The sequence below is a fragment of the Monodelphis domestica genome, chromosome 5 (genome assembly GCF_027887165.1).
Source record: "Monodelphis domestica isolate mMonDom1 chromosome 5, mMonDom1.pri, whole genome shotgun sequence".
Classification (NCBI taxonomy): domain Eukaryota; kingdom Metazoa; phylum Chordata; class Mammalia; order Didelphimorphia; family Didelphidae; genus Monodelphis; species Monodelphis domestica.
The window spans coordinates 134,395,289-134,418,380 of record NC_077231.1 but is presented as its reverse complement, the minus strand read 5'-3'; the positions used below and the strand labels follow the sequence as shown (position 1 = coordinate 134,418,380).

The 23,092-nt window shown below is 33.4% G+C and overlaps 1 protein-coding gene across 14 annotated transcripts in view; it reads left to right on the top strand.

Moving 5' to 3' along the window:
* SOX5 (SRY-box transcription factor 5) overlaps positions 1-22,090 on the top strand; it is a 1,300,541-nt gene extending 1,278,451 nt beyond the window's left edge. For all 14 annotated transcript variants that reach the window (XM_056800784.1, XM_007503523.3, XM_056800783.1 and 11 more), the window contains 3 exons: positions 2,027-2,200; positions 15,178-15,394; positions 17,129-22,090. In XM_056800784.1, coding sequence (XP_056656762.1) covers positions 2,027-2,200; positions 15,178-15,394; positions 17,129-17,432 — 695 coding nt within the window. In that variant the 3' untranslated portion in view covers positions 17,433-22,090. The remainder of the gene's footprint in view (positions 1-2,026; positions 2,201-15,177; positions 15,395-17,128) is intronic.
* The last annotated feature ends 1,002 nt before the right edge of the window (positions 22,091-23,092 follow it).

Genomic DNA, 23,092 nt, shown 5'->3' with positions numbered 1-23,092 from the left:
CAGCTCTAAGAGTCTATCTCTGAAATGGGGCAATACAAATTAAGTTTGGCTGTATAACACATTACCTGCTATAAATACATACTAAGAATTCTCTTGTTTCCTAATTTTTAATACTCTATTTTGTTTTTTAACACCTTCTTATACTTTCATCAATCATCATTTTCTTGTCCCTTTGTGCAGGCTTTCTCAGCAGCTACTCAGGTTTATGTTCCCAAAACATATATTTAAAACTCCCCTATCTGTCCTTCTTGAGCTGTTCAAAGTGACAAATTAGCAATAATTCATGAGCTAAGGAAGATTCCAGTTCTTCTTATCCTGTTCCCATAACTAGGAATTTATCTCCTATACCATGATATATATATATGTATATACACACATACATTTTAATTGACTTCCTGAAGATATTACCCTCATCTATGTTGTCTGCTCAAAGTGATAACTTACAGTATCTCCCTGACTGGCTTGCCTTGGTGCTCCTCTGCCTTTTTATTTTTCTGAGTTAGACAGGACTTTACAACATCCCAAAATCATACCTCTTGAAGAGCCACCTATTTTGTTTATGTCTAATCTTGATCTAAGATCAAGTCTATACTAACCAATTAAAAATAGAACTCAAGTAATCTTACATCTGATTGAGAAAAAAATTTTACTTGTTATTTCCTGCATATGTATGCTTTGGGTTTGAATTAATCCATATAGTTGCCTCATTTAAAAAACCAAACTACATTGGCTAATGCAAACCTGGCTCCAATATGAAGGCACTTTTATAGTTTTGATGAAACACAGCTAATATTATTTTCTATTTTTATGGAGGTTTTTTATGGAGGTATAAGAACAAGTAAAGGAAGATGTGTACATAACAATTTTCCACTTTCTAAGTTCATAGGGTTAAATCCAAGGGTTGGAGTAATGATTAGGTTTTCTAGCCTATTCCCCAGTGTTACTCTAAGAGTAGAGCAATATGGTAAATGCTGTTTGTACCACAAGAAGGTGAAAGCAAAACTCACTGCACAATTGATGTATATTCCAGTAGTATTTGTTGAAGGATATTATGGCTTACCAGTTTTCAAATTGAAAATGGATGTAGGGAACAAAAAGGGTGTATTAGGGCTTCTGTGAGGCACACTTTTCAAGGCCTGACTAGTTCCTGACCGCCTTTCACATTCCAATAAAAGCATCAGCATTCATTTGAGGGTTTCAAGACAAGTCTTCAGCAACAGTAAAATATGAGGATGTATTGTTCTTAGAGAAAAACATCTCCACTTGTGATACAGATCTCAGTACATCCTGCCTCATGATTTACCTTGAAGGTCTAGGGATGTTAACTAGCCAGATCACATATGGTTAAGTTCCTACATAATATTTAATGAGTTCATAATTGTTTCTTTGGAAAATTTGACTTTGGGACACATTCCAAATCTTCTGTGGCCTCAGAAATAGGTGTTTGTTTTTAGAGGTGAAACTTGTGATAGACAGCTTCTCATACCTAGCCTGAGAATGAGATAATATTCAATGACCATGGGAGGCAGCTATGATTAGGGTGTGCAGTTGCCTAGATAAGCTACTAAAGAATTAAGTGGAAAATAAAGTTAGAAGAAATTGTTGGTGTATTAAAGAGTATTTGTTTTGGGGAAAGTAGGGATGAAGGAGATACAGGGATGGTTGAAAGCCATTTGCAAAAGTTTCAAGGGAAAAAAAATTCTGAAATTTTATCATATAAAAAAGGATACTAAGTATGAAAGGAGATGTTTCACTCAAAATTGACTAGATTTGTATTTTTCATGCTACAATAGGGAACTTTTAACTTTTAAAAAATTATTTTTGTTGCACTAATTATGGCTTACTGACCCTACTCCAAGGGTATCATGTCCAACTCAGTGAAGAAATCATATAGCAGACTATGTGATATGATTCAAAATATAAAATTTCAAAAAACTCACTGAAGAAAGTTCCTTACAGTGTTAACATGTAAACATAAATCTGGAACAATTTTCATTATGTGTTTGTGGTATTATTTGTTTTTTAGGAAGTGCCGGGGTCTCAGAATCCAGAATTTATCGGGAATCCAGAGGGCGTGGGAGCAATGAACCTCATATCAAGCGTCCCATGAATGCTTTCATGGTATGGGCTAAAGATGAACGGAGGAAAATCCTTCAAGCTTTTCCTGACATGCATAATTCTAACATCAGCAAGATACTGGGTAAGATCTATATTAGTAATCATATAATAGCTATAATAAGCTGAGTTTTTTATCTTGCAAGTTTACAGTTTGTTAAAAGATCTGTAAGCCAAGATCATTCAGGTTATCTGCTAATTTAAAAATATGCAAAAATACTGGTTTTTCTATGATAATATACTTTACCCTAACATTTGAGCAGTAAGAAGAAAATCATTTCCATAATTAATTTGGTTCTTGTTTTCTACCAATTTCAGTGATGTATGAAGATATACAGAAATGTATATCCACATAGATATTATCTGTGTTTATATAATACACTTGTATTTCTTTCTAGCCTTGAGTACGTTTGCAGAATTATTAATCACCTTTTTGGCCATTGCCAAGCAACAAACAAAAACTATATTCATACATATGTACATAAGGAATATAAAATCCTCCATCTTTTAAGAAAACTATTTAGTTCAGCCCTATTTAATACCCAAGAAAACAGAGAAATCTTTTTTACTTCCTTCTCCTTACCTCCATACCCTCTGCTTTCTATCAGTGCCATCAATATCAACATAAAAAATGATACACCAAAATTTATGAACAAATTAAATGCACTCATGTATTCTAAGAGCTTATCACGAAAACAGAAAATGCATAAACCATACAAATAAAATACAATTTGGAACATATCAAATGATTCCTTTTTCTTAGGGCTCCAATGTAATAAGTATAATATATACTAGGTCTTTAAAGAGAAGGTCTTTATGCAAGCTTCTGGCTGAGGAAGGAGTCTAATGCTAAGGTAGTTGCCATTAAATATTAATTATTAGGCCATGTTATTAAACAAAATTCTATGTAACAGAGACTGAACAAATACTTTTGCCCTTCATGAGTTTATAATCTTTTTATGCATCTAATTTTAGAGAGGTTTACATTTATTTGTAAAATATTTTACAGTCTTTAGATTTATAAATTATTCTTTTTATGTAAAATCTGGTTCATTTAAAAATATTTATGGAATAATAAATGAAATTAATATAATTATACACATACAGACACATATATATAAAAAGACATTATTTCCGAATGTAATATATATATGCATATATACACATGTTTTATACATATACATTATTTATTCATATTATGGTGTTTTTATTGAAATAGATTTTTCTTTTCTTCTTTTTAAAACCCTTACCTTCCGTCTTGGAATAAATACTATGTTTCAGTTCCAAGGCAAAAGAGCAGTAAGGGCTAGGTAATGGGGGTCAAGTGACATGCCCAGGATCTCACAGCTAGGAAGTATTTGAGGCCAAATTTGAACCCAGGACCTGCTGTCTCTAAGCCTGACTCTTGATCCACTGAACCACCTAGCTAACCCAAAAATAGGTTTACTTTTAATATAAAATTATAAGTAATGGTGGCATTAATGGTTTAATGTCAGCTTGGAAAGAAGCAGCCATTGGAGGGGCCCTACAGATCTATAATTGACCCTTTGCTGTTTAACCTTTTTTATCAATGTCTTGGATAAAGAAATAGATGATTGGCTACCCAAGTCAACAGTCAACATAAAGCTAGGAGGGGTATCTAAGACAAAAGGTGATAGTGTCATGATTTTTAAAATAATTTTAGCAGTCTAAAACATTAAAGGGAAGAGAATCAGATGTAGGTTTATGAGGATAACTGTTCAGTCTTATATCTTGGCTCATAAAACCAGCTTCACAAGTATCATAAGAAAAAAAATATCAAGATAATAGTTTAGGACTTGATTGAACTACAAGATTAGGGTGAATCATCAAAGTGTTATGGCAGTTAATGTAGATTATTCTAATCCACAACAAGAAAGGCATAGTTTCCATGCCTAGAGAGGTCCCCAAGATCCACTGTTCTTCTCTGTTCAGACTGTATCTGAAGTATTATCTTCAGTTTGGGACACCAAATTTTAGGGAAGATTGTTAAATTTTAAAGAATTCACAGGTAGGCAGTCAAGCTTGCAAAGCACCTTAGAACCAGCCAGGATGAGGTTGAGAACATGAGTGGGGATTTTCACTCAAGAGCAGGGATCTTTGTTATGAGGTTGAATGCTAATGTTTTCCAGTATTCGAAAGGTAGTCATTTGAGGAAGAGTCATATTTACTTTACTTGGTTCAGGACAGAACTAGAGAAATATTTGGAAGCTGTGAGGAGACAATTAAGCTCGTCATAACCACTAGAATTTCTAACCAAATGATAATAGTCTCTTTCTCCTTGTTTTCAAACAAAGGCTGGATAATCATTTTTTATAAGAGTCACAAAGGGATTCCTTATTTGAATATAGGTTTACTTGATCTGAGATTCTATAAGGTATAGGATTTAAATTAATATCAATAACTCCAAGTATTATATTTTATAAAGTGTATTAATAGTCACTTGAAATAGAAAGAAAAAAGAAGTTCAAATCTAATTATCTAACAAAAAGTAAACCCAACTGAGTAAGTTCTCCAGCTTGCCCAAAAGTTCACTTCAGCTGCTGCAATCAGGAGAGAGAGGTGGGGCTACACAAAACTTATATCCTCCCTACATTAGCACTTAACATGAGAAGGAACATGGAATGCTGGGAACTGGAATTCAGGGAAGCAGATTCTAATTACACAGAGGACTAGAATAAGAGCCACTATGGTATTATAAAGCAAAATGATATTTTATGAAATATTATAAAAACCCTAAATGAAACAAAAATACTTTTTTTGTTATTTGAAAAAAATAGTATGATCTAATAATAAATAATTTAGCCATGTCAGTTACCCTCTCACAGACCCAGAAAAGTACATTGCCTAAATTTAGTAGTTTTAGTTGGGTTAGAGAGATGTCATTTATATACTATGCAGATTAACTAAGGGGCTGTGTAGAGGGGATGACTTCAATATTTAGTCCCAAATAAATAAGTTATCTACTGAAATCTACAAGATTATTCTGAACGAGTGGCCCATTTCATACAGAAAGTACAAAGAGAACTTGATTGTTTTGGATAACAACCTCCGACAGCACGCTGCTAATTCATTCTGCTTAAAACAGGCGCTTGAGCTGGGTTGACATTTTACGTGGTCTCTGGGGATCCTAGTTGACATTTTAAAGGGCTTCTAAGCATTTTATAATGCCCTAAAATCTGGTTTTAATAAGCCATTCTGCTGAAATTGTTAACATAAGGAATCACCTTTTACTGTTTGGCGCTAGATCAGGGGGATATGGGGACATCTTTTTCTGATTAGATATACAGTAGTTGGAGTAAAATGTGCAAATTCATTACAGACCTCATAGAGGTGACAGACAGTGTAGCTCAGTCCAAGCTCTTCCTTGTTTTGTTGCCAGCTTTAGAAGGAAAAGGGAGCTCTTTAAGACAATATGAGATGTTTCCTTTATTTTGAACATCAAATATTATTTTCTGGTTTGAACCTTCTTCCTTTGCAATCAAGTGAAATATCCCAATGTCCTCCTTGACAAGTATATTTCAAAAGTCTCCTTTTGATTGCAAAAGACCAATCTTTTGAAATCAGCAGGTCCCTGTTAACTGGCCCAGGGTGAGTAACTAGAGACTCCCAGATCAAGTAGGCATTTTCATCTCTTTGTGAGGTATCTAAAATGGTTTTTCACCATCCATTCTTGGTTTGTTTGGAGGAAATTGTACTGCAGCTTTGTGAAGTGGTCACAGGAATTTTGTATCCAGAGAAAATAGCTGGGAATGGGTCAATATTATTCAAGGGACATTTAGAAAATATAAAATTTATTGTGACCAAAAAAATAGCCAAATAATACTTATCTAGAAAAATATATACTTAGTAGAAGTTTGCTCCATTGTAGTAATTTTGAAAATGTCTGCATTTATTTCATTGTTCTATTTAAAGGGCTTTGAGATCAATAATACTCATAAAAATTCCCAGGAATCATATTTTTTTGGCATCAAGGCATGTTGTCAATGTATTGCCAAGACTAGGTCCCAGAATGCCAAACAGGTGACAAAAGTTGTACTTGTTATTATCAAGTAATTTTGTTATTTTGCACTCCTGCTTTTTCTCCCCTATAGATAAATTACATTGAAACACAATGACATGCTTCCTAGGATATTTCAAAGGTGTCTAGCATTGTTTGTATCACTTCTCTCATCAATTGCTGAGTTTAAAAATGTTTTCTTGTTCTTGTTGCTCTAAAATTTTATATGATTTTCATTTTCTTTATAAATTAAGTTTTTAGTTAGAAGATAGAAAGGTTTTATTGTTTTTTTGTTGTTGTTATTTATACCCTCACCTATCTCCATGGAGCATTTCTCATATTTTAATTATTGGTTAATCATAGAAAGATTCAAATATCTTACAATATCCTTTTAGAAGAGGGGGAAAAGAGATTTTGAATATTTTTTCCAGGTAGCTAAAATGAACCATAGAGTTCAGAGACTGCCTCAACATTAGATAATAAACATTTAGAAACTTACCAAATGCCTTACAATATTTAGTGTCACCAGTAAACATACTGTTGCTATCATTTTCCATGCATCTGAGAAAGAATGACTGATTTCTCCTTTGGGAAACTTTAATGCCCAGGTATATAATTGCCATCTTTTGCCCTTCAAAGGCCCAATTTTTCTTTTATGTTCCTCCTAAATATACTAGTGATTTTGAATCAGCATTTACAAAAGAAGTTAACTTCACTGTAAAAAATGGCAAGTGACTCACTCTTGAAGCCAAGAATTATATACAGTAGATACAGAAAGATTACTGGACTAAGAGTCAGAAAAAAAAAGTTCCTCTTCATGATTTTATTTATTTAGCCTTAACCTAAGTCAAAATTCTCAAAACCTATTTCATCTGTAAAGTGGGGATTATAAGACCTCTCCGGCTCAACCCACAAGGTCCCTACAAGGATCTAATGAAATTTGTAGAAGTAATAACCTATATATTAAAATTACAGAAATTTTGATTATAATCTGTTTCAGTCCATAGTATTCATTTCCATATGTTTTTAATTAGTTGTTACCTTCCAATTCTTATTACAGTAATATACTTTCATTTCCAGTCATGTAGTATTCTGTATGGATTATTTTGTAAATACATATTATCCAAATAGTCAAGCAAGTTTGGGGCCTCATATAAATAACACAATTAAAATCTCCTTAATTGATTAGAATGATTTGGCTTTTTACATAAACAGTCTCAAAAGATCTCTGATATGAAAACATCTATGGGAAAAAAAATCTACTTTCTAGTTATTCAATGTTAAATTCATCAAAAGAAGTCTTTTTCTATTTGATATCTATCATCAAAATAATATTCAAACACCTATCATAAGAATAATCAACCTTTTTAGTTTTTTTTAAGTATTAGGCTTCTGAAGGAAAACACATTTCTTTACAATATGACAAATGCTATTTTTAACAAGAAAAATCAAAGGAAAGAACATGTTGAAATGATGATACTTGCCTTTGAAGCTTCCTTAAAGAACTTAGTATAAAACATTTAGTACCAGTATATTCTAATGGAGTAAACAAACCAGTCAGAAACTCTTTAATTCTTGCCATAGCATCAACAATGTCTTTGGGAAAAATAATTTCATGTGTATAAAATGGAGATAATAGGACCATGAAGGATGTTCATAAGAACACACATCCAATCCAGAAAAGAAATGAACTTAATAGGCATATTAACAACAATAATTCAGTTCAATTCAGTATGTATTTACTGTGTACCCACTGTGTTTCAGGCAAAATGCTAGGGATACAAGGACAAAACAGAACCCTGAAATATGTCTTTACATTTTAGGAGTTTACATTTCTTAATACACACACACACATATATAATGTGAAATAACATTCTGTAGGAAAGAGTTACTTTATTATTCTTCTGGGAGATGACACAAACCCCCCCCAAAGAGTTTGCTAACTATGAAACTTGAAATACAACTAAACAGGGTAGTTGATGGCTCAGTGTGTTCAAATGTGGCCTCAGACTCTTTCTAACTGTGTGACCTTGGGCAAATCACTTTAGCCTAATTGCCTAGGCCTTACCACTCTTCTGCTCTAGAACTGACACTTTTAAGGCAGAAGGTAAGTGTAAAAAAAAAAAACAAAAAAACTAGAGACAAAACATTCTGCAGAAGATAATATTAAATGATACCTCAGATTTATAAAGTCATTTAAGTTTAAGAAATTTTCTTTATAACAACCCTGTGAGGCAAATAATACCAACATTACTACCCCTGATTTTTCAGATGAGAACACTGAAATTAGGAAGGCTTAACTGATTTCTCCATGATCATACAGCTAATAAGTATCACAACAAGATCTTGAATCCAACCCTGATTCCAGGTCAAGAAGTCTTGTGATCTCCATATTTAATTTTGAAACTTCTTAATTCCTTTACAAATCCTTGAAATTTTTTTACCTAGCATAAAAGATTACTTTTTTGCAGTCTCCACTGCTTTAGTGAAGAAATTTTTCAATGTATACTCTAAATTAAAAATATAAAATTCCTTAGGTTTACTTATTTATAATGGATATATGCATTTCTCATGCCAAATGACTAAGAATGTAGGCCACAGGATAAATACTATGCATTTTATTTCATAGTCTCATTCTAGAGCCATGAGCCACATGCCATATGCTAACTAACACTAAAGAAAATGTCTGCACGTCAACTTCTCTTATTGAGTTATCCTGAAAGAATGACTACTTGATATTTCTGCATCAGATGCTCAGGCACAAAAAAAAAAAAACCTAAGAAATATTAAAATTTTGCAGTTATCTCAAGTCAACATTACAAGGCCTAGAACAGTTAAGAACTTGAATTTATTTGTATATACAAGGGAGAAATATGCTCCTTTTTGGTCTTTTTAGTAAACTAAAATTTGAGAATTTTTCTTAATCCCTTTGCCAGACAACAATGATAATTTTCTTTGACTCTCTTATGTGGGACTAAAGATTATTGGTGAAGATGCTATGAGATCAACAGTCCTTTATTTCCTTGTTAAACGTGTTGTCTGTAGCTCTTTCTTTTGTTTGTTTTATTAATGCCATTTATTTTTACACTAATAATTGGTTAGGGGAAGGTGGGATGCTTTTCCATCTCCAGATTAAGCCCTTTCTGGTTAAACAGAAAAAACAATTAAGAAAAACATTCTTTATAATGAGCACATATGACTATGCATACAAGTTTCTACCTCTGTAGTCCGTTATATCTCTGTGAGGGGGGTGGGGGCCTAGTTATCTGTTTTCTGGAACCATCAATGGCTCTTCAGTTATTAAAGCTTCCCTTTGGTTATCTTTTCATTTTCATTGCTGTAATCACTATATGTATATTGCTATAGTTCTACTTATATTGCTATAGTTATTATTATTTTTATATATTTATATATAGATTTATATATAGATTTATATAATCTATTTATATATATATATATTTATATAATCTACTTATTATTGCTATAGTTCTACTTTACTCTAAGTATATACAAATCTTCCCATTTTAACAGTCTTTATAATAATGGGTTATCTTTAACAGTTTCAAATTATTTAATTATATGTCATTATGTGAAACTTTTTTTCTTGAAGTGAACAAGCATGTACTTGCCTTCATTAAATAAAGATAAAACTGAGTATTCACTTCTCAGGTTTAAATTTTACCATGGTATTTTTTCCCATTCTAAGGAAAATCAAACTAATGGAAATATGATGGAAACCTTTCTTCCACACCCAAAGCTCTATTTTCTATAAGCCTAATATGATTTATTTTAGAATCATAGATTATAAATTGGTTGCTTACATTCATATCTGAAATGTAGTCAGAAGTTCTATGGCAACTTTGGCAAAGGGTTTTGAGTTCTAGTGTCCAGAGGGCAAATTCAAGCTGTCTGTGAGCCCTCTTCATTTATGAGAAGTCAGAGGGAGGAAGTGCTTGCTTTGGGTGGCTGGGAAGAGGGGCAGGGTATGCAAAAAATGTCCTCAGGGACTGAAAAGAGGGGTAACAGAGCAGTTCCCCCTTGCCTGGCTTGCAAGTGAGCCAATAGTTCACCAACACTGTCAATGGGGACCACTGAGTTGTTGATCTAGCGCCAAACAGTAAAAGGTGATTCCTTATGTTGATCTTGAACCTGAATCTTGGCCTTTATAATAGTCAGATCACTAACATTTATTAAGCATCTGTAGTGATATATTACTGAACAAAAATATTGCATTCATACACTACTTTTTTTAAAGCCATTCCCAAAACGATGGATATCTACTTTGTTTCCCTTTTATTACCACAAAGGATACTCTGTAGCTTATCATTTCAGCTAAATATTTTTCTTGTTTTTTTTTCCTATTGCTTATACTCATAGAAATAGATATCTAAAAACAATAATAAATCCAATAAATGTTACTTAAAAATTAGTTGAGTTTTAACTATAGAAATAAAATAAAAGCATCCTTTGTCAGGCATGGGCTAGATGAGGTTGTGTTTTGATGTGATTCGTTTGTTTGTTTTTCTAAGTCAGAACCATGAACATCTAGAAATTTACATAAAACATGCATATCTGGGCATTTAAAAAAAATAGATATTTATGGTATGAAATTATAGCAAAAGGATGGGGTATATTCCTTTCCCCCCTATGATTTCACAATATATTTCCTAGACTACATGTTTACCCATTTACAAATAGGCACCTTGGAAAGATGGCTATTAACAATATAAAGTGAAGTTACCAATCACTTGAGATAAGCAAAATAAACAGGCTTTATGAACTTTGCTTTGATGACTTTGGAAGCCAAACAAAAGCAATGGTATTAGTTCCTAGGTGGGTTAGGCTATTCTTCTGTTTATTCTGTTTATCTCCTCAGAGCTAATATGCTTAATGGCTTTAAAAATACCCTAAATGGTTTTTCAGATTTGTCCTTGGCTATACTAACCACTTGCAGATAGGTATGCCTATCTCCAAATGAGCCGATTCCCCCATATGAGCTGTAATATAAACATAACAATATTAGCAGAATCGAGGAATATAAGTATGGACTTGCACAGAGAATTTATCGAAATGATTTAACAACAACAAAAAATAAAAACTCCCAAGAAATTAAAATTTTTGTTGTTTTATCCAAAATAGAATTGAATTGGTGGAAAGGGGGAAAAGAGAATAATTTCAGGTTGAAATTTCTGTTTTGTCTATCTTATCTATTAACTCAGCAGAGGAACCTGGGAACCTGGGTTGGTCTTCCACAGATGAAGAACTCCCAATGCTGCCACCTGAAGGGAAGTTTCCTCATTTGGGAGTTCCTTATGGCTATGGCTATCACAGGATCTGTCCCCATGTGTATTATTCTAGATTAACTTGAAGTTTTTACTTCAAAAAGTATTAAAAGAACTTAAAGTTATATAGAGAAGGAAATGGCAAATCATGCCAGCATTTTTGCCAAGGAATCACCAAATAGGGTTAAAAAGAGTCAGACATAACTGAAAAATGACTGAACAGGGAAAAAAAAAATACACACACACATATAAACCTACATATACATGTCAACAGCACACTAATTTTATCTTTAGTCATTGTTGTATAATATATTTTAGTAATGCCTGTACTTATTTATAAATATATAAATAGAACTATTAATGGAATACTTCAATTGATTTGTGATCTCATCATTTACCCTCTAATAATAATACAGAGGCATTTTTAAAAATTGTTTCATGGGTTACCATAGCCAAAGAATTAACCAATAAGTGGCCAGACTACTTGACAAGAAGCCTCTCTATCATCAGCAAGACAGGGCTCCTTTTGCTAGTTGCTTTCTCAAAGTATTCCCAGCATCACAGACCTTGCCAAGAGCTTGTACTTCTCCTATCTCATAGAAACATCGGTATCATTATCAGACATAGGCGGAGAACTCTTGAGAAGGAAAGTGCATACTTAATCAGGATGAAGCATGTGAGGGCAGTATAACAATATGCATTTTAGCTATTATATAATATGTGTATCTGACTGCCTGAATCTAGACCTCACATACCACCCACTTTCATGTACTCCTTGATACAGTAACACTGGCCCCTTTATTGTCCCTCAGCCAGGATCTTCCATCTCTCAACTTGAAACATTTTTACTGCTAGTGCTCTGTTCCTGAAAAACTTTCCCTCATCTCTTCTTTCTGACTTCCTTTAAGTACTAACTAAAATCCTTTCTTCAGGAAGTCTTCCTTCCCTAAGTTCTCTTAATTCTAATGCTTTCCTTCTGTTCATTTTTCCATATGTAACTTATATATTGCTTATTTGTACACAATGTTTTCACATTCTCTCCACCATTAGATTGTGAACTCCTTAAGGATAGGGACTATCTTTTACATATTTATGTATTCTCAGTAATTAGCACATGTTCTTCAGTATTTCCAACCCCTTGTGACCCCATTTGGGGCTTTCTTGGCAAAGATGCTAGAGGAGTTTTCCAACTCATTTTACAGATGAAGAAACTGAGGCAAACAGGGGTAGGTAACTTGCCCAGGATCATATAGCTAGTATCTGAGGCCAAATTTGAACTCATAAGGATGAATCTTTCTGATGTTAGGCTTAGCAATCTATTCACTACAACCCTAGCTGCCCATGTTGGAACATAATAAGCTTATTCTCATTGACTGTCATAGGCATGTAAATATTACCTCTTGGTTCCCTTATATCTAGTGTCACCCCATCCCATTCATTTTATATGCTTCTGCCACCACCCCTAGAAGCTCATTTTTGGGATAACCTTGTAATCTTATTAGATCTCATTAAACTTGGTACTCCACCTCATCACTACCCTCTGTCTCTCTGATTGAATTCCTAATCTTAATTTAAGGAAAATGCTCAGCTGAGAAATGCCATTTGTCACTTTGCTGCACAGCTTGGAACTTCTCTAACATGTCTACCTTAGTCAGATACTGCTCCCTGCCTCCCTCTGCTTTTCATTTTCCTTTTATTTTTCTTTCTCTCCATTTTGAGATTTTGGACTATATTTCTTTATGTTTGCATTTGAATCTCCAAAGCTTAGCACAGAACCTGACACAGAATAGGTGCTTCCTAAATGTATATTGACTGGTTAATTAACAGATTAATTTCCCAAATACACATTTCTGCCATGCACATTATGACCCTACACAAGAACCTTCAGTTATTTTCTATTGCCTATTAGAAAATATACAAGACTTATTGAATGACATTCAGAGACAAACAAAATTTTTCAATGCCTCTGTAAACATTACATGTTAGCAAATAATGCCAGACTGAGCTCACTCTCCATTTTGGAAGGGTTACTACTACATTGTGAGGTCAGAAGAATACTGTAAACATAATCGATCTAAATTTCAGCAATTATATGGTTGTGGACCAGATGATCTCATTACATAAACTTTAATATGGAGAAGTGCAAAAACATAGACAAAATCAATTGTCCACATATTGGATTAGGCAAACATTATCTAGAAAGAAATTTGTATGTGAAAGACCTATTGATAAGTAAGGAGGTACTAAATAAGTAGGCTCTTAATCTACTGAACAATTTAGCTGTCCCCTCTAATACTGTTTTGATGCTAATTTGGGTTGAATCAATTGAAACAATAAGGTGCAGAATTAAGAAGATAACTGTTCTGCTTTGATCAGATCACATCTAAAGTTCTAGGTGCCACTTTTTCAAAGGTACTTTAACAAGCTGGAGCATATTCAAAGGAGTATCATCTCATTGGTAAGGTAACTTAAAAATGACTCATGGATTTGAAGGAAACCAAAATTTTTTGCACTCAACCCACAATAACTGTACAGGAAATTATCATAGCATACCTCCACATGTTCCAAAGTCCATATGGGGGATTATAGCATACAGAGCAATTGCACATGCTCATAAGGCCTGGGTTTTCACTGGTCAGTATCCCATTACAATTGGATTGAATTTGTAGTGTTTCTCTTGAAAAAGAGGATAATATGTCTACATTCAAATATTTAAATGACTGACATGTTGAAAATGTATTCTTGTAGATGTAGAGAGCAGAACTTGGACCAATAGTTAAAGAATTTTAGTTCAATTTGAAGGAGAATTCACCCCAAATTAGGGTTACCTTAAAAGGTAATAGGCAACTTTATGATAATAAAGACTTCTATCTCTGAGATGCTGAGATACCTTTATAGACTTACCTGACATTTCTTCCAGTCATGTAGCCATGCTTTAGCTAACTGAACCACTAATTTCTCAACATATCCTTCAATTTTCTATTTCTTTATCTCTGTTAAACATCAGTCCTAATACTTTTATGTCTTTCTTCCTGTACCTTATTCTTCCCTTACCATTTAAATCTTATATATTTTTTCCAGATATAACAATTTTATAAGGTTTTGCATTATCCCCCCTGGGTAAAATTGATATCTCCTTCTAAATCGTTTGTATCCCTATTATTTATCGCATTCTACTTTGTCTTTCATTTATTTGATTATATGCCATTTCTTTCCTCTCTAGAATGGAAGCTTCTTGAAGTCAGGCATTATATTTTATCCTCTTTGAATACTTCTGCTTATTTAGTACAGTCAGTAAACTGCATGTCATGGATGAAGGAAAGAATAACTAGTCCTTTGGACTTTTATTTAATCAAAACACATAATCAAACATAAAAGTTTTACATGTATAGATACATTATATCAAAGTTTATTGTTAAACTGAAGAATGTCCCTATTTGAATTATGTATCATCAAGACCACTAGAGTTTTAATATTTTGCCATGGAATTTTATTTAATTACTGGTGTAAAATGAGCAAAAAAGTAAGACCATAAAATTAAATAACATCACCTCTGTAACATCCCACCAATTAAGTCAAAGCCTCTCTCTTAAAATATTAGGCTTTATTTCATTTCATTGTATGTCTCTAAATCAAATCCATTTATTAGACCAAATTTTGACCAAGGTGGTAGACCAAGGCTTTTTTTCCTTTCTGAATGTTTTTCCTTTTTAGGATGTTTTCTGATACCTAACTTGAAATGCTAACTCTGCTTTTTTATAGGCTCTCGTTGGAAAGCAATGACAAACCTAGAAAAACAGCCATACTATGAAGAACAGGCTCGACTTAGCAAACAACACCTGGAGAAATATCCTGACTATAAGTATAAGCCAAGGCCGAAGCGAACCTGCCTTGTAGATGGAAAAAAATTGAGGATTGGTGAATATAAAGCAATTATGCGGAATAGACGTCAAGAGATGAGGCAATATTTTAACGTTGGGTATGGGCCATTCATTACTTTTTCTTCTAAATTGGGGGAAAGCCCTTATATTTGTTATGTTTAATGGCATACCAAATTCACTTGATTAGTAACAATATAGCATTCTTAGGTATAGGTAAGCAGAAACCTAAATACAAGAGTATTTGACAACTGCCAGCTAAATCTACTAATGAGAGTAAAAAGAAATGAAAATAATAATAAGCATTATGAAGAAACAGAGAGTTATTCTTGAAGTTACTTCATATATAATGGCTGTGTAGTCCTGGACAAGGCTTTTAATTTCTGAGGACCTTAGACAATTCTGCATTGCTGACAATGTACCATCCAGCATGGTTGAAGAATATTCCTTACCTAGAACCTCCCTATATTCATGAAATTACAGGTTCAGTCCCTACCTCTGATAATAATAACAGCAAACATTTATATAGTATTCATTAATAGGTTCATATTAAATGCATAATTATTAGTTATTAAATGAATAGTAATTTATAATAAACCATGAACACATATGAAAAGTCATCAAAGTTTTTAAACATTGAAATTTGACTGACAACTTAATGTTCTAAAAGCAAAACATCTTTAAATAAAATACTTGAAATTTGTACAGAAAAGCTACTAGAACACATAAGTAAAATTCTGGATTTTAATAGTTTCTTTGGCTCATTAAATTAAATGCTATTAATTTCTTTTATTAATAATAATAATTGTTGAAATGAGGCAGTGGTTCACTTGAGTCAATATGCCATGAGAAAACACTTGCCTAGGTGAAGAGTGAATGTTTAGACGAAAAAGAAGCAACCACAAACTGGTTCAAATCAAATATATAGTCTTTTCAGAATCTTTGTATTTAGTATAAGGATTATACTCAAGGGATAGAGAGAATGTGAGAAAAGAAAGTCTTCCATTCTTCATTGAGAACGTTCATTTTAGGAGATTCCAGCTCTCTCATGTGATAAGACTTTTGAGTCTAAATAAAAAGAATAGTGTTATTCCAATGTGCTGCCTTTTGCAATACTAGTACAATGGAATATGTTTTCATACGGTATGGAAAGAGCAGATGTATATGTTTAAAGTCGATGCTTTAAAGACCCTCAAACTTTTTAGAGTAACAAATCTTGGATCCTGCATGTCTGGAATTCAAAATATAAAAGGCATTTTAACAACATCCCAATACTCCTCCACTTTTGAAAAAGGTTCTCCTTACTACCACTAACAAGCACTGTGGTGAAGAGGAGCACAGCTTCAAGTTTCCCAGTTCCTAGCAATCCCCTACATGTAATAGCTGTAAGTAAATGAATGAATAACCTGGGGGTAAATTGTTGATTATTACCTCCCTTTACCATAAATCTCCTTGTCCCTCTCATTACCCTGGCCCATAGATTCTAATGTAGATAGCCAAATTGTTCCAGTCTCAGTTTAGAGTTCTTTCTACTTTCCCACTAATCACATTTGTCAATCAAGATTCTGTCACCTTTAGATTTGAATTTTATAATTGAGTAGATTCAGGACCTCTGTTGTTAATATAATCATGCATTGGAGAAATGCTATACAAACAAGGGCATATAATAGGTACAATAATGGTGGCTACTGAAAATCAGTTGCAAAAAAAAAAAAAAGAGGGAAAAGCAGTTTGATATCAGACACTAGTAACCAAAATGTTATTGAGTTGATAATGCATATGTTTACCATAGCACCTGAAGTACCCAAATTCTCTTTCTCTATTTCCAAATATAGGCAACAAGCACAGATCCCAATTGCCACTGCCGGTGTTGTCTATCCTGGAGCCATTGCCATGGCAGGAATGCCCTCCCCTCATCTGCCCTCAGAGCACTCAAGTGTATCCAGCAGTCCAGAACCTGGGATGCCTGTGATCCAAAGCACTTATGGTGTAAAAGGAGAGGAGCCACATATCAAGGAGGAGATGCAGGCTGATGATATCAACGGAGAAATCTACGATGAGTACGATGAAGAAGAGGATGACCCAGATGTGGACTACGGCAGTGACAGTGAAAATCATATTGCTGGGCAAGCCAACTGATAAAAGTCAAATAATTGTTGTGACCTTAGAGGACTTAAAGAAGCCCCAGCTGGTTCATCCTTACCAGTGGCCAAGCACATTAACTTTCTCATACACTGACTGTTATTTTAACTGTTAGTCTTAACTAGTTGGGACATCAGCTGACTAATAGACCTCAGCCTGCATCAAAAGGCTTTGGAAGGAGAAAAAAAACAGCAACAATATCAACAACAAGATATTGAAATAAGCTATGGGTAAAATAATGCCAGTAATTCAGCTGCTATATCCAAGCACTGAAGTCTTACCCGTCAACTTTTTTTTTTTTAAATAAACTTTATGGCTGTTTGTTCTACAATGTTCTAGAAATTCTCACTCAGGTACACAGTGCCAACAAGTGGCTTGTGAATGTGTTTTGTTGTTTTGTGCTACAGTTTAAAAAAAATAATTATTTTTTTGTTTTTGTTTTGGTAATGCACCTGACAGAAAAAAAGAAAGATAAACTTCTCTTTACTCCCTTCCACTGTCTCCATCTCTATACCTTTGCATATTTTAGGGGTGGAAGTTTATGAGAGGGGAAGACAGAAAGAGATCCTGTTTTTTTTTTTAGTTTTTATTTTTCTGCCATCTGACACCCAATAGGCAATTATTTTCTTCATCGAGGACTTGGTTCATCTATTGCACACCACACTGCGTCTTTGAGCAAGTGCCAAATTTGTACTGAAGTGTTGAACTAGTTCATTTTTTTGTTTCCTGTTCTTTCTCAGTTAGGACAGTATTATGTCTTAGACAATCCCTTGAAGAACCTAATATACCAGCAGCTGGTGAGATTTGAATTTTTTTTTTTTTGAAACTGTAGGTGCCGTTCTCAGGTGAAAAGAGAGAGAGAGAGAAAGAGAGACATAAAAAAAAAACTTTAGAGAAAAATATTTTCTGACCTTGGATTTTTGTGTGTATGTGTGTATGTTTATGGTACTAATAAGAATAATATTGGACCATTGTGAGTAAAACCCACATCTGGGGATGAAATCCCACATCCTCTAAGTGACTGGTCTGGAAGTAACTTTGACCTTTAATTTGCACTTCAAATGACAACTTAACTTAATCAAGTATGGGGCTCAGAAATTATGTTTTTAAACTTCTAATATTCTCTTCATTGGAAGGATCTGGTGGTCCTATTTAACAGAAGTGTGCATGTATAACATGGAAGCCACTAACAATACACAAGCTGTTTGTAGATGCCCTTTTCTCTTTGATGATTGGTTTCACTAACCTTTGGCTATTTGAAGGTTTTGTTTTGTTTCATTTTCCCCCAAGATACTTTGATCTGTAAGATTATGCTTCACCTTGGCCTTTTGGCAGAAATCAAGTAGACATTTTTCTCCAACATTCCATTCTGTTCTAACCAGGAATTGGATCTGGTGATTTTTATAAGGTGTTGTATTGTTTTCAGTTTTCCCCCATTTTTCTTTGTGATGAGATAGAGAGTCTCTTTGTATTTCATGTTGGTGAAAATAATAAATATTTTCACATAGTACACAGCAGGATTCAATTAAAAAGCAACTACAGCCAAAGTAAATTGATAATAACTGAGCTAAAGCCACCATTGTCTGCTGAACTTGCCTTTGCTGGGGAAAAAAAAAAACAAACAAACAAAAAAAAACAACAGCAAAAAACAACCTTTCTGTGAAGACATTCTCCTGAGGCAGGGTGTGCACATAGAGAGACAACAGGTGATGGTTGTTTTATTTTTTTTTTTTTTGCTTGCCAAAGGGCCACTGAAAGTGTGAGGCCTTTGCAAATAAATTCAGACTTTCCAAGGAAATTGCCAACAATGGTCACCAAACAGGACAGTACACCAACCAGTAATTTGGATGTGTGATGTTATTCACGCCATCTTTTTTTTTTTTAACTCAACTCCACCACTCCCTGACCTATATGCCCATCCCCACTAATTTGGATTTATACCTCTGAATAGGAACAAAACATCCTTTTCATTTTTCTCTCTCTCAAAAGATTTGCTCTGGGGTTCTGCTTGGAGGAGCTATTCATATCCTGCATGTCAGAGATTTTGTTTCCTTTGTTTTTTCTGTTTGTATTTGATGACTGTATATTTCAGTTGAACTGCCTCTTCTTGCTAGTGTTGTGATGATGATGATAATAATGGTCAGCTGTTCCCAGATTAGTAAATTATGTATAATTTATTTTATTTCCCCTATTCTATTTTATTCTATTCTAAATTGGAAGTGCAGCCAACAAAGCTGTTAAGATATTTAAAACTAATTTCCCTTCTCCAACTTTTTACATATATAGTACAAAAACTATATATAAATATATATATAAAATATATATACAAAAAACTCACTTATCCCAACATCTTTTTTCCCTTCCCTTTAAAAAAAATTTTGGCCTCAGCAATGTCAAGTTCTGATGTTTATTATGAAGGAGTGAATTAATGGGAGTGTTGTGTTCAATCTTAATTAACTTCTGCTCTCTCATCACTCATTTTAGTTATTTAATTACCACAGTCATCTAGAGCCAATTTTTTGTTTTGTTTCTTTTTTTTAAGCACTCTGTTTGGATAAGGAAAAACTAGACACTTGTTTTTATATCATTATTAAGTACAATGTGAAAACAGATTTTTTAAAAATTTGTTCCCTGTCTTTGTGAACAAATTATTTCTGACTTATGTGGGTTCACCTCTCACGTTTGCTGGATGCTTATTTTCCACCGTTATAAATATGCTTTGTTTTAATTTTGTGACTTTGGGCTACAAGAATACTTTGTTTTAGCTCCAGGTAGGTGCCACTATGGCATTCATGGTTAAAGCCAATTGTGACACCCTTGTGAATTAATGACAAAACCAATTTGTTTTCCCTCAAGGAAAAAGGCCACATCCTCCTCTCTGGGTTGTTGTTCAATGCTTTTACATTGCTTTTATAAAACTTGAACTTTAAACTCAGAAGTGAATTTTATTAAATTAGGTGTGTGCCAAAAAGACTGAGCAAGTGTGGTCTGGAGCATAAAGCAAGCCAGCAGCCCTATCTCATACTCCTTAGCTCTGCCATTTGACTTACTGGATGGCATTCTGTGTTACAGTTTTCCCTTATTATTAAAAAAAATTATGCTGATTTATAAAATGATTTGAAACTTATAGGCGAAAGTTAATAATTTACTACATTAACTCATTGCCTTCTCTACATTTCATTGGTTGATGATATTATCATGTCTAAAGCCTTATTTTCCTCCTTGCTTTTGTTTGTACTCCATAGTACCCCATTATAGACAAGCAGGAGGAAAAGAAGGGTCTGTTCATCTAAAACAGACAACAAAGGTATTAGTGTATATCTTGGTTAATCTGGCATCTCTATTCTTGGCCCTTTCCACTATTCCCCTTGTGTCCACACACACTCCTCCCTATGGCAGCAGTTCAATGTAATATATTTGGTGAATATCTAAGAGACAAGCACTGGAGAAAGTGGATTAAAGTTGCTTATATTTAAGCTGTTAATAATTTGGCTGGTTACCTCAATGGAATGAAATATAAACCTATTTCTCAATACATTCATGCCTTAAGTTAGTCAAATAAAATTTTAAGTACATTTAGCATCTGCATTTAACAGCAATGTAATCAGGTCCCAGAAAGAACACTAACTATTATGCTAGTGCAAAATTAGTTTGGCAAACAAATCTTCTTCCAATGAATAAATATGGAAGAATGGCCTTTTTTTTCCATGGCATTAATTCAGAGATTTGGTTTATACATAGAATTTTTTACTAAAATTGCTATTAGAAAGTAAATTGTCTTTTAACTCTTTTACATTCCAGTTTCAGAAGTTGTTCCTCCCCTCCCCCATCCAAAGACAGCAGTTATTTGTCCCTGAGGAAGCCTCTCACATCACATTTAAAATAACAAAAATAGTTATACTTTCACCCATTTTGGGGTGGATTTTCCACTTGTAATTAAACAATTACATACTGTATTCACATGCATAGATTTATGAAATACTGGTTTCCCAAGTTACTGACAAAATAAAAGTATGGTTTTGCAAGAAAAATAAGTTCACTTAAAGTGGATTCAAGTAGCTCCTTATCTTATAGGGCATGGGTATTTGTTTAGCTTGGCTTCTAGAGTATTTACATTTAAAAATTTTCTTCTAACTGTCAGTTTCACAGACTGAAGATGATGTCATGTTGGGTTTTCTACTGATTGATTTCTATCCTCCCCAGTGTTTCTGTCACTGGTTCACTAAAACAGTATTTATATAGCTCCATTGGCTCTAAAGCTCTTAGTCCTTCTTACAGTTTGAATTTTACAAGTGAAAAGGAAAAAAAAAGAGAGACAATCAAATGCCTGGAGCTTAAAACAAAGTATGTGCAACCTACCATCTCACTTGAAATTTAATAAGAAAAATAATTATGTAAATATAACATAGAGTTATAGATTTATATTTTGTTCATAACACATAGTGTAATATAAGTTGTATATTTTTCATGTTTTGGTTTTATGTTATCATTCATGCCACAATAAAAAGAAAATCAGAGTTTATGTACTCAAAAAAAAAAAAGATGTGGGTTGCCACCATCCTGTTTTTGTTTTTGTTTTTTTTGCATTCCCCTTTTTCAGTATTACTGCCCTAAAAGGCACCAATAAAAACAGCAAATGTGTTCTTTACCTATTACACTGTGTTTCTTTTCCCAATTCTTATTTCAGAGCTATGGTCTTTAGTTATGTTGTCAAAAAATAAATAAATTATGGGGAATGATCCTTTTTTTTTTTTGGTGTAAATAATCATTTTTATAAACTCTCTAACCCTAAAAATACCAAGAGTGAGAAGGGGACCTGATTATTTGTTTTGGTATGTGGAGACACTGGCTTATCTTTTAAAACTAGTCACATCGTTTTATTTTAAAATCAAAATAAGGAAACAATCATAGAGTTGAAAGAATATTATATAAAGTTGAGTTCCTCAAATGGAAAACGATTATTCTTTGTGAGTTTCGCTACTGATATTTTGGCTTTGGTCTGAGAACTGAGTGTTTAATTGTTAGAACTAGAAAATATTATTAAAAGAACAAAAATGGACCACTGTACTAGCCTATTAACTGGCCTACTCCCATTTTGATTCATTTTTATGCTGCTGCTCAAATTGTCTTTTTTTTTTAAAGTATTTTGGTTAATTTAATGTTCTTATTTTGAAGACAAAGACCTATGATAATTAACATTTACATATTTTTTTTTTAGTGGTTGGCATTTATTTATTTATTTATTTTTCAAATCCAGTGTTCTTTATTATGGTAACTAAATTGAAAAGCATTTGATGAAATTGAAGGCAACAACATCCTCCCAGTTCCTCCCGTTCACAACCTAGAAGTTGGCCTGGATTCTTCTCTATTTCTTTCTTTTTTTTTTTTTTTAATTTTTATTTGGTCATTTCCAAACACTATTCATTGGAAACAAAGATCATTTTCTTTTCTTCCCTCCTCCCTCCCACCACCTCTCCCATAGCCCACTCACAATTCCATTGGGTATCACATGTGTTCTTGATTCAAACCCATTTCCATGTTGTTGGTATTTGCATTAGAGTGTTCATTTAGAGTCTCTCCTCAGTCATATCCCCTCCACCCCTGTATTTAAGCAGTTGCTTTTCATCGGTGTTTTTAATCAAATTGTCTTCTTAACA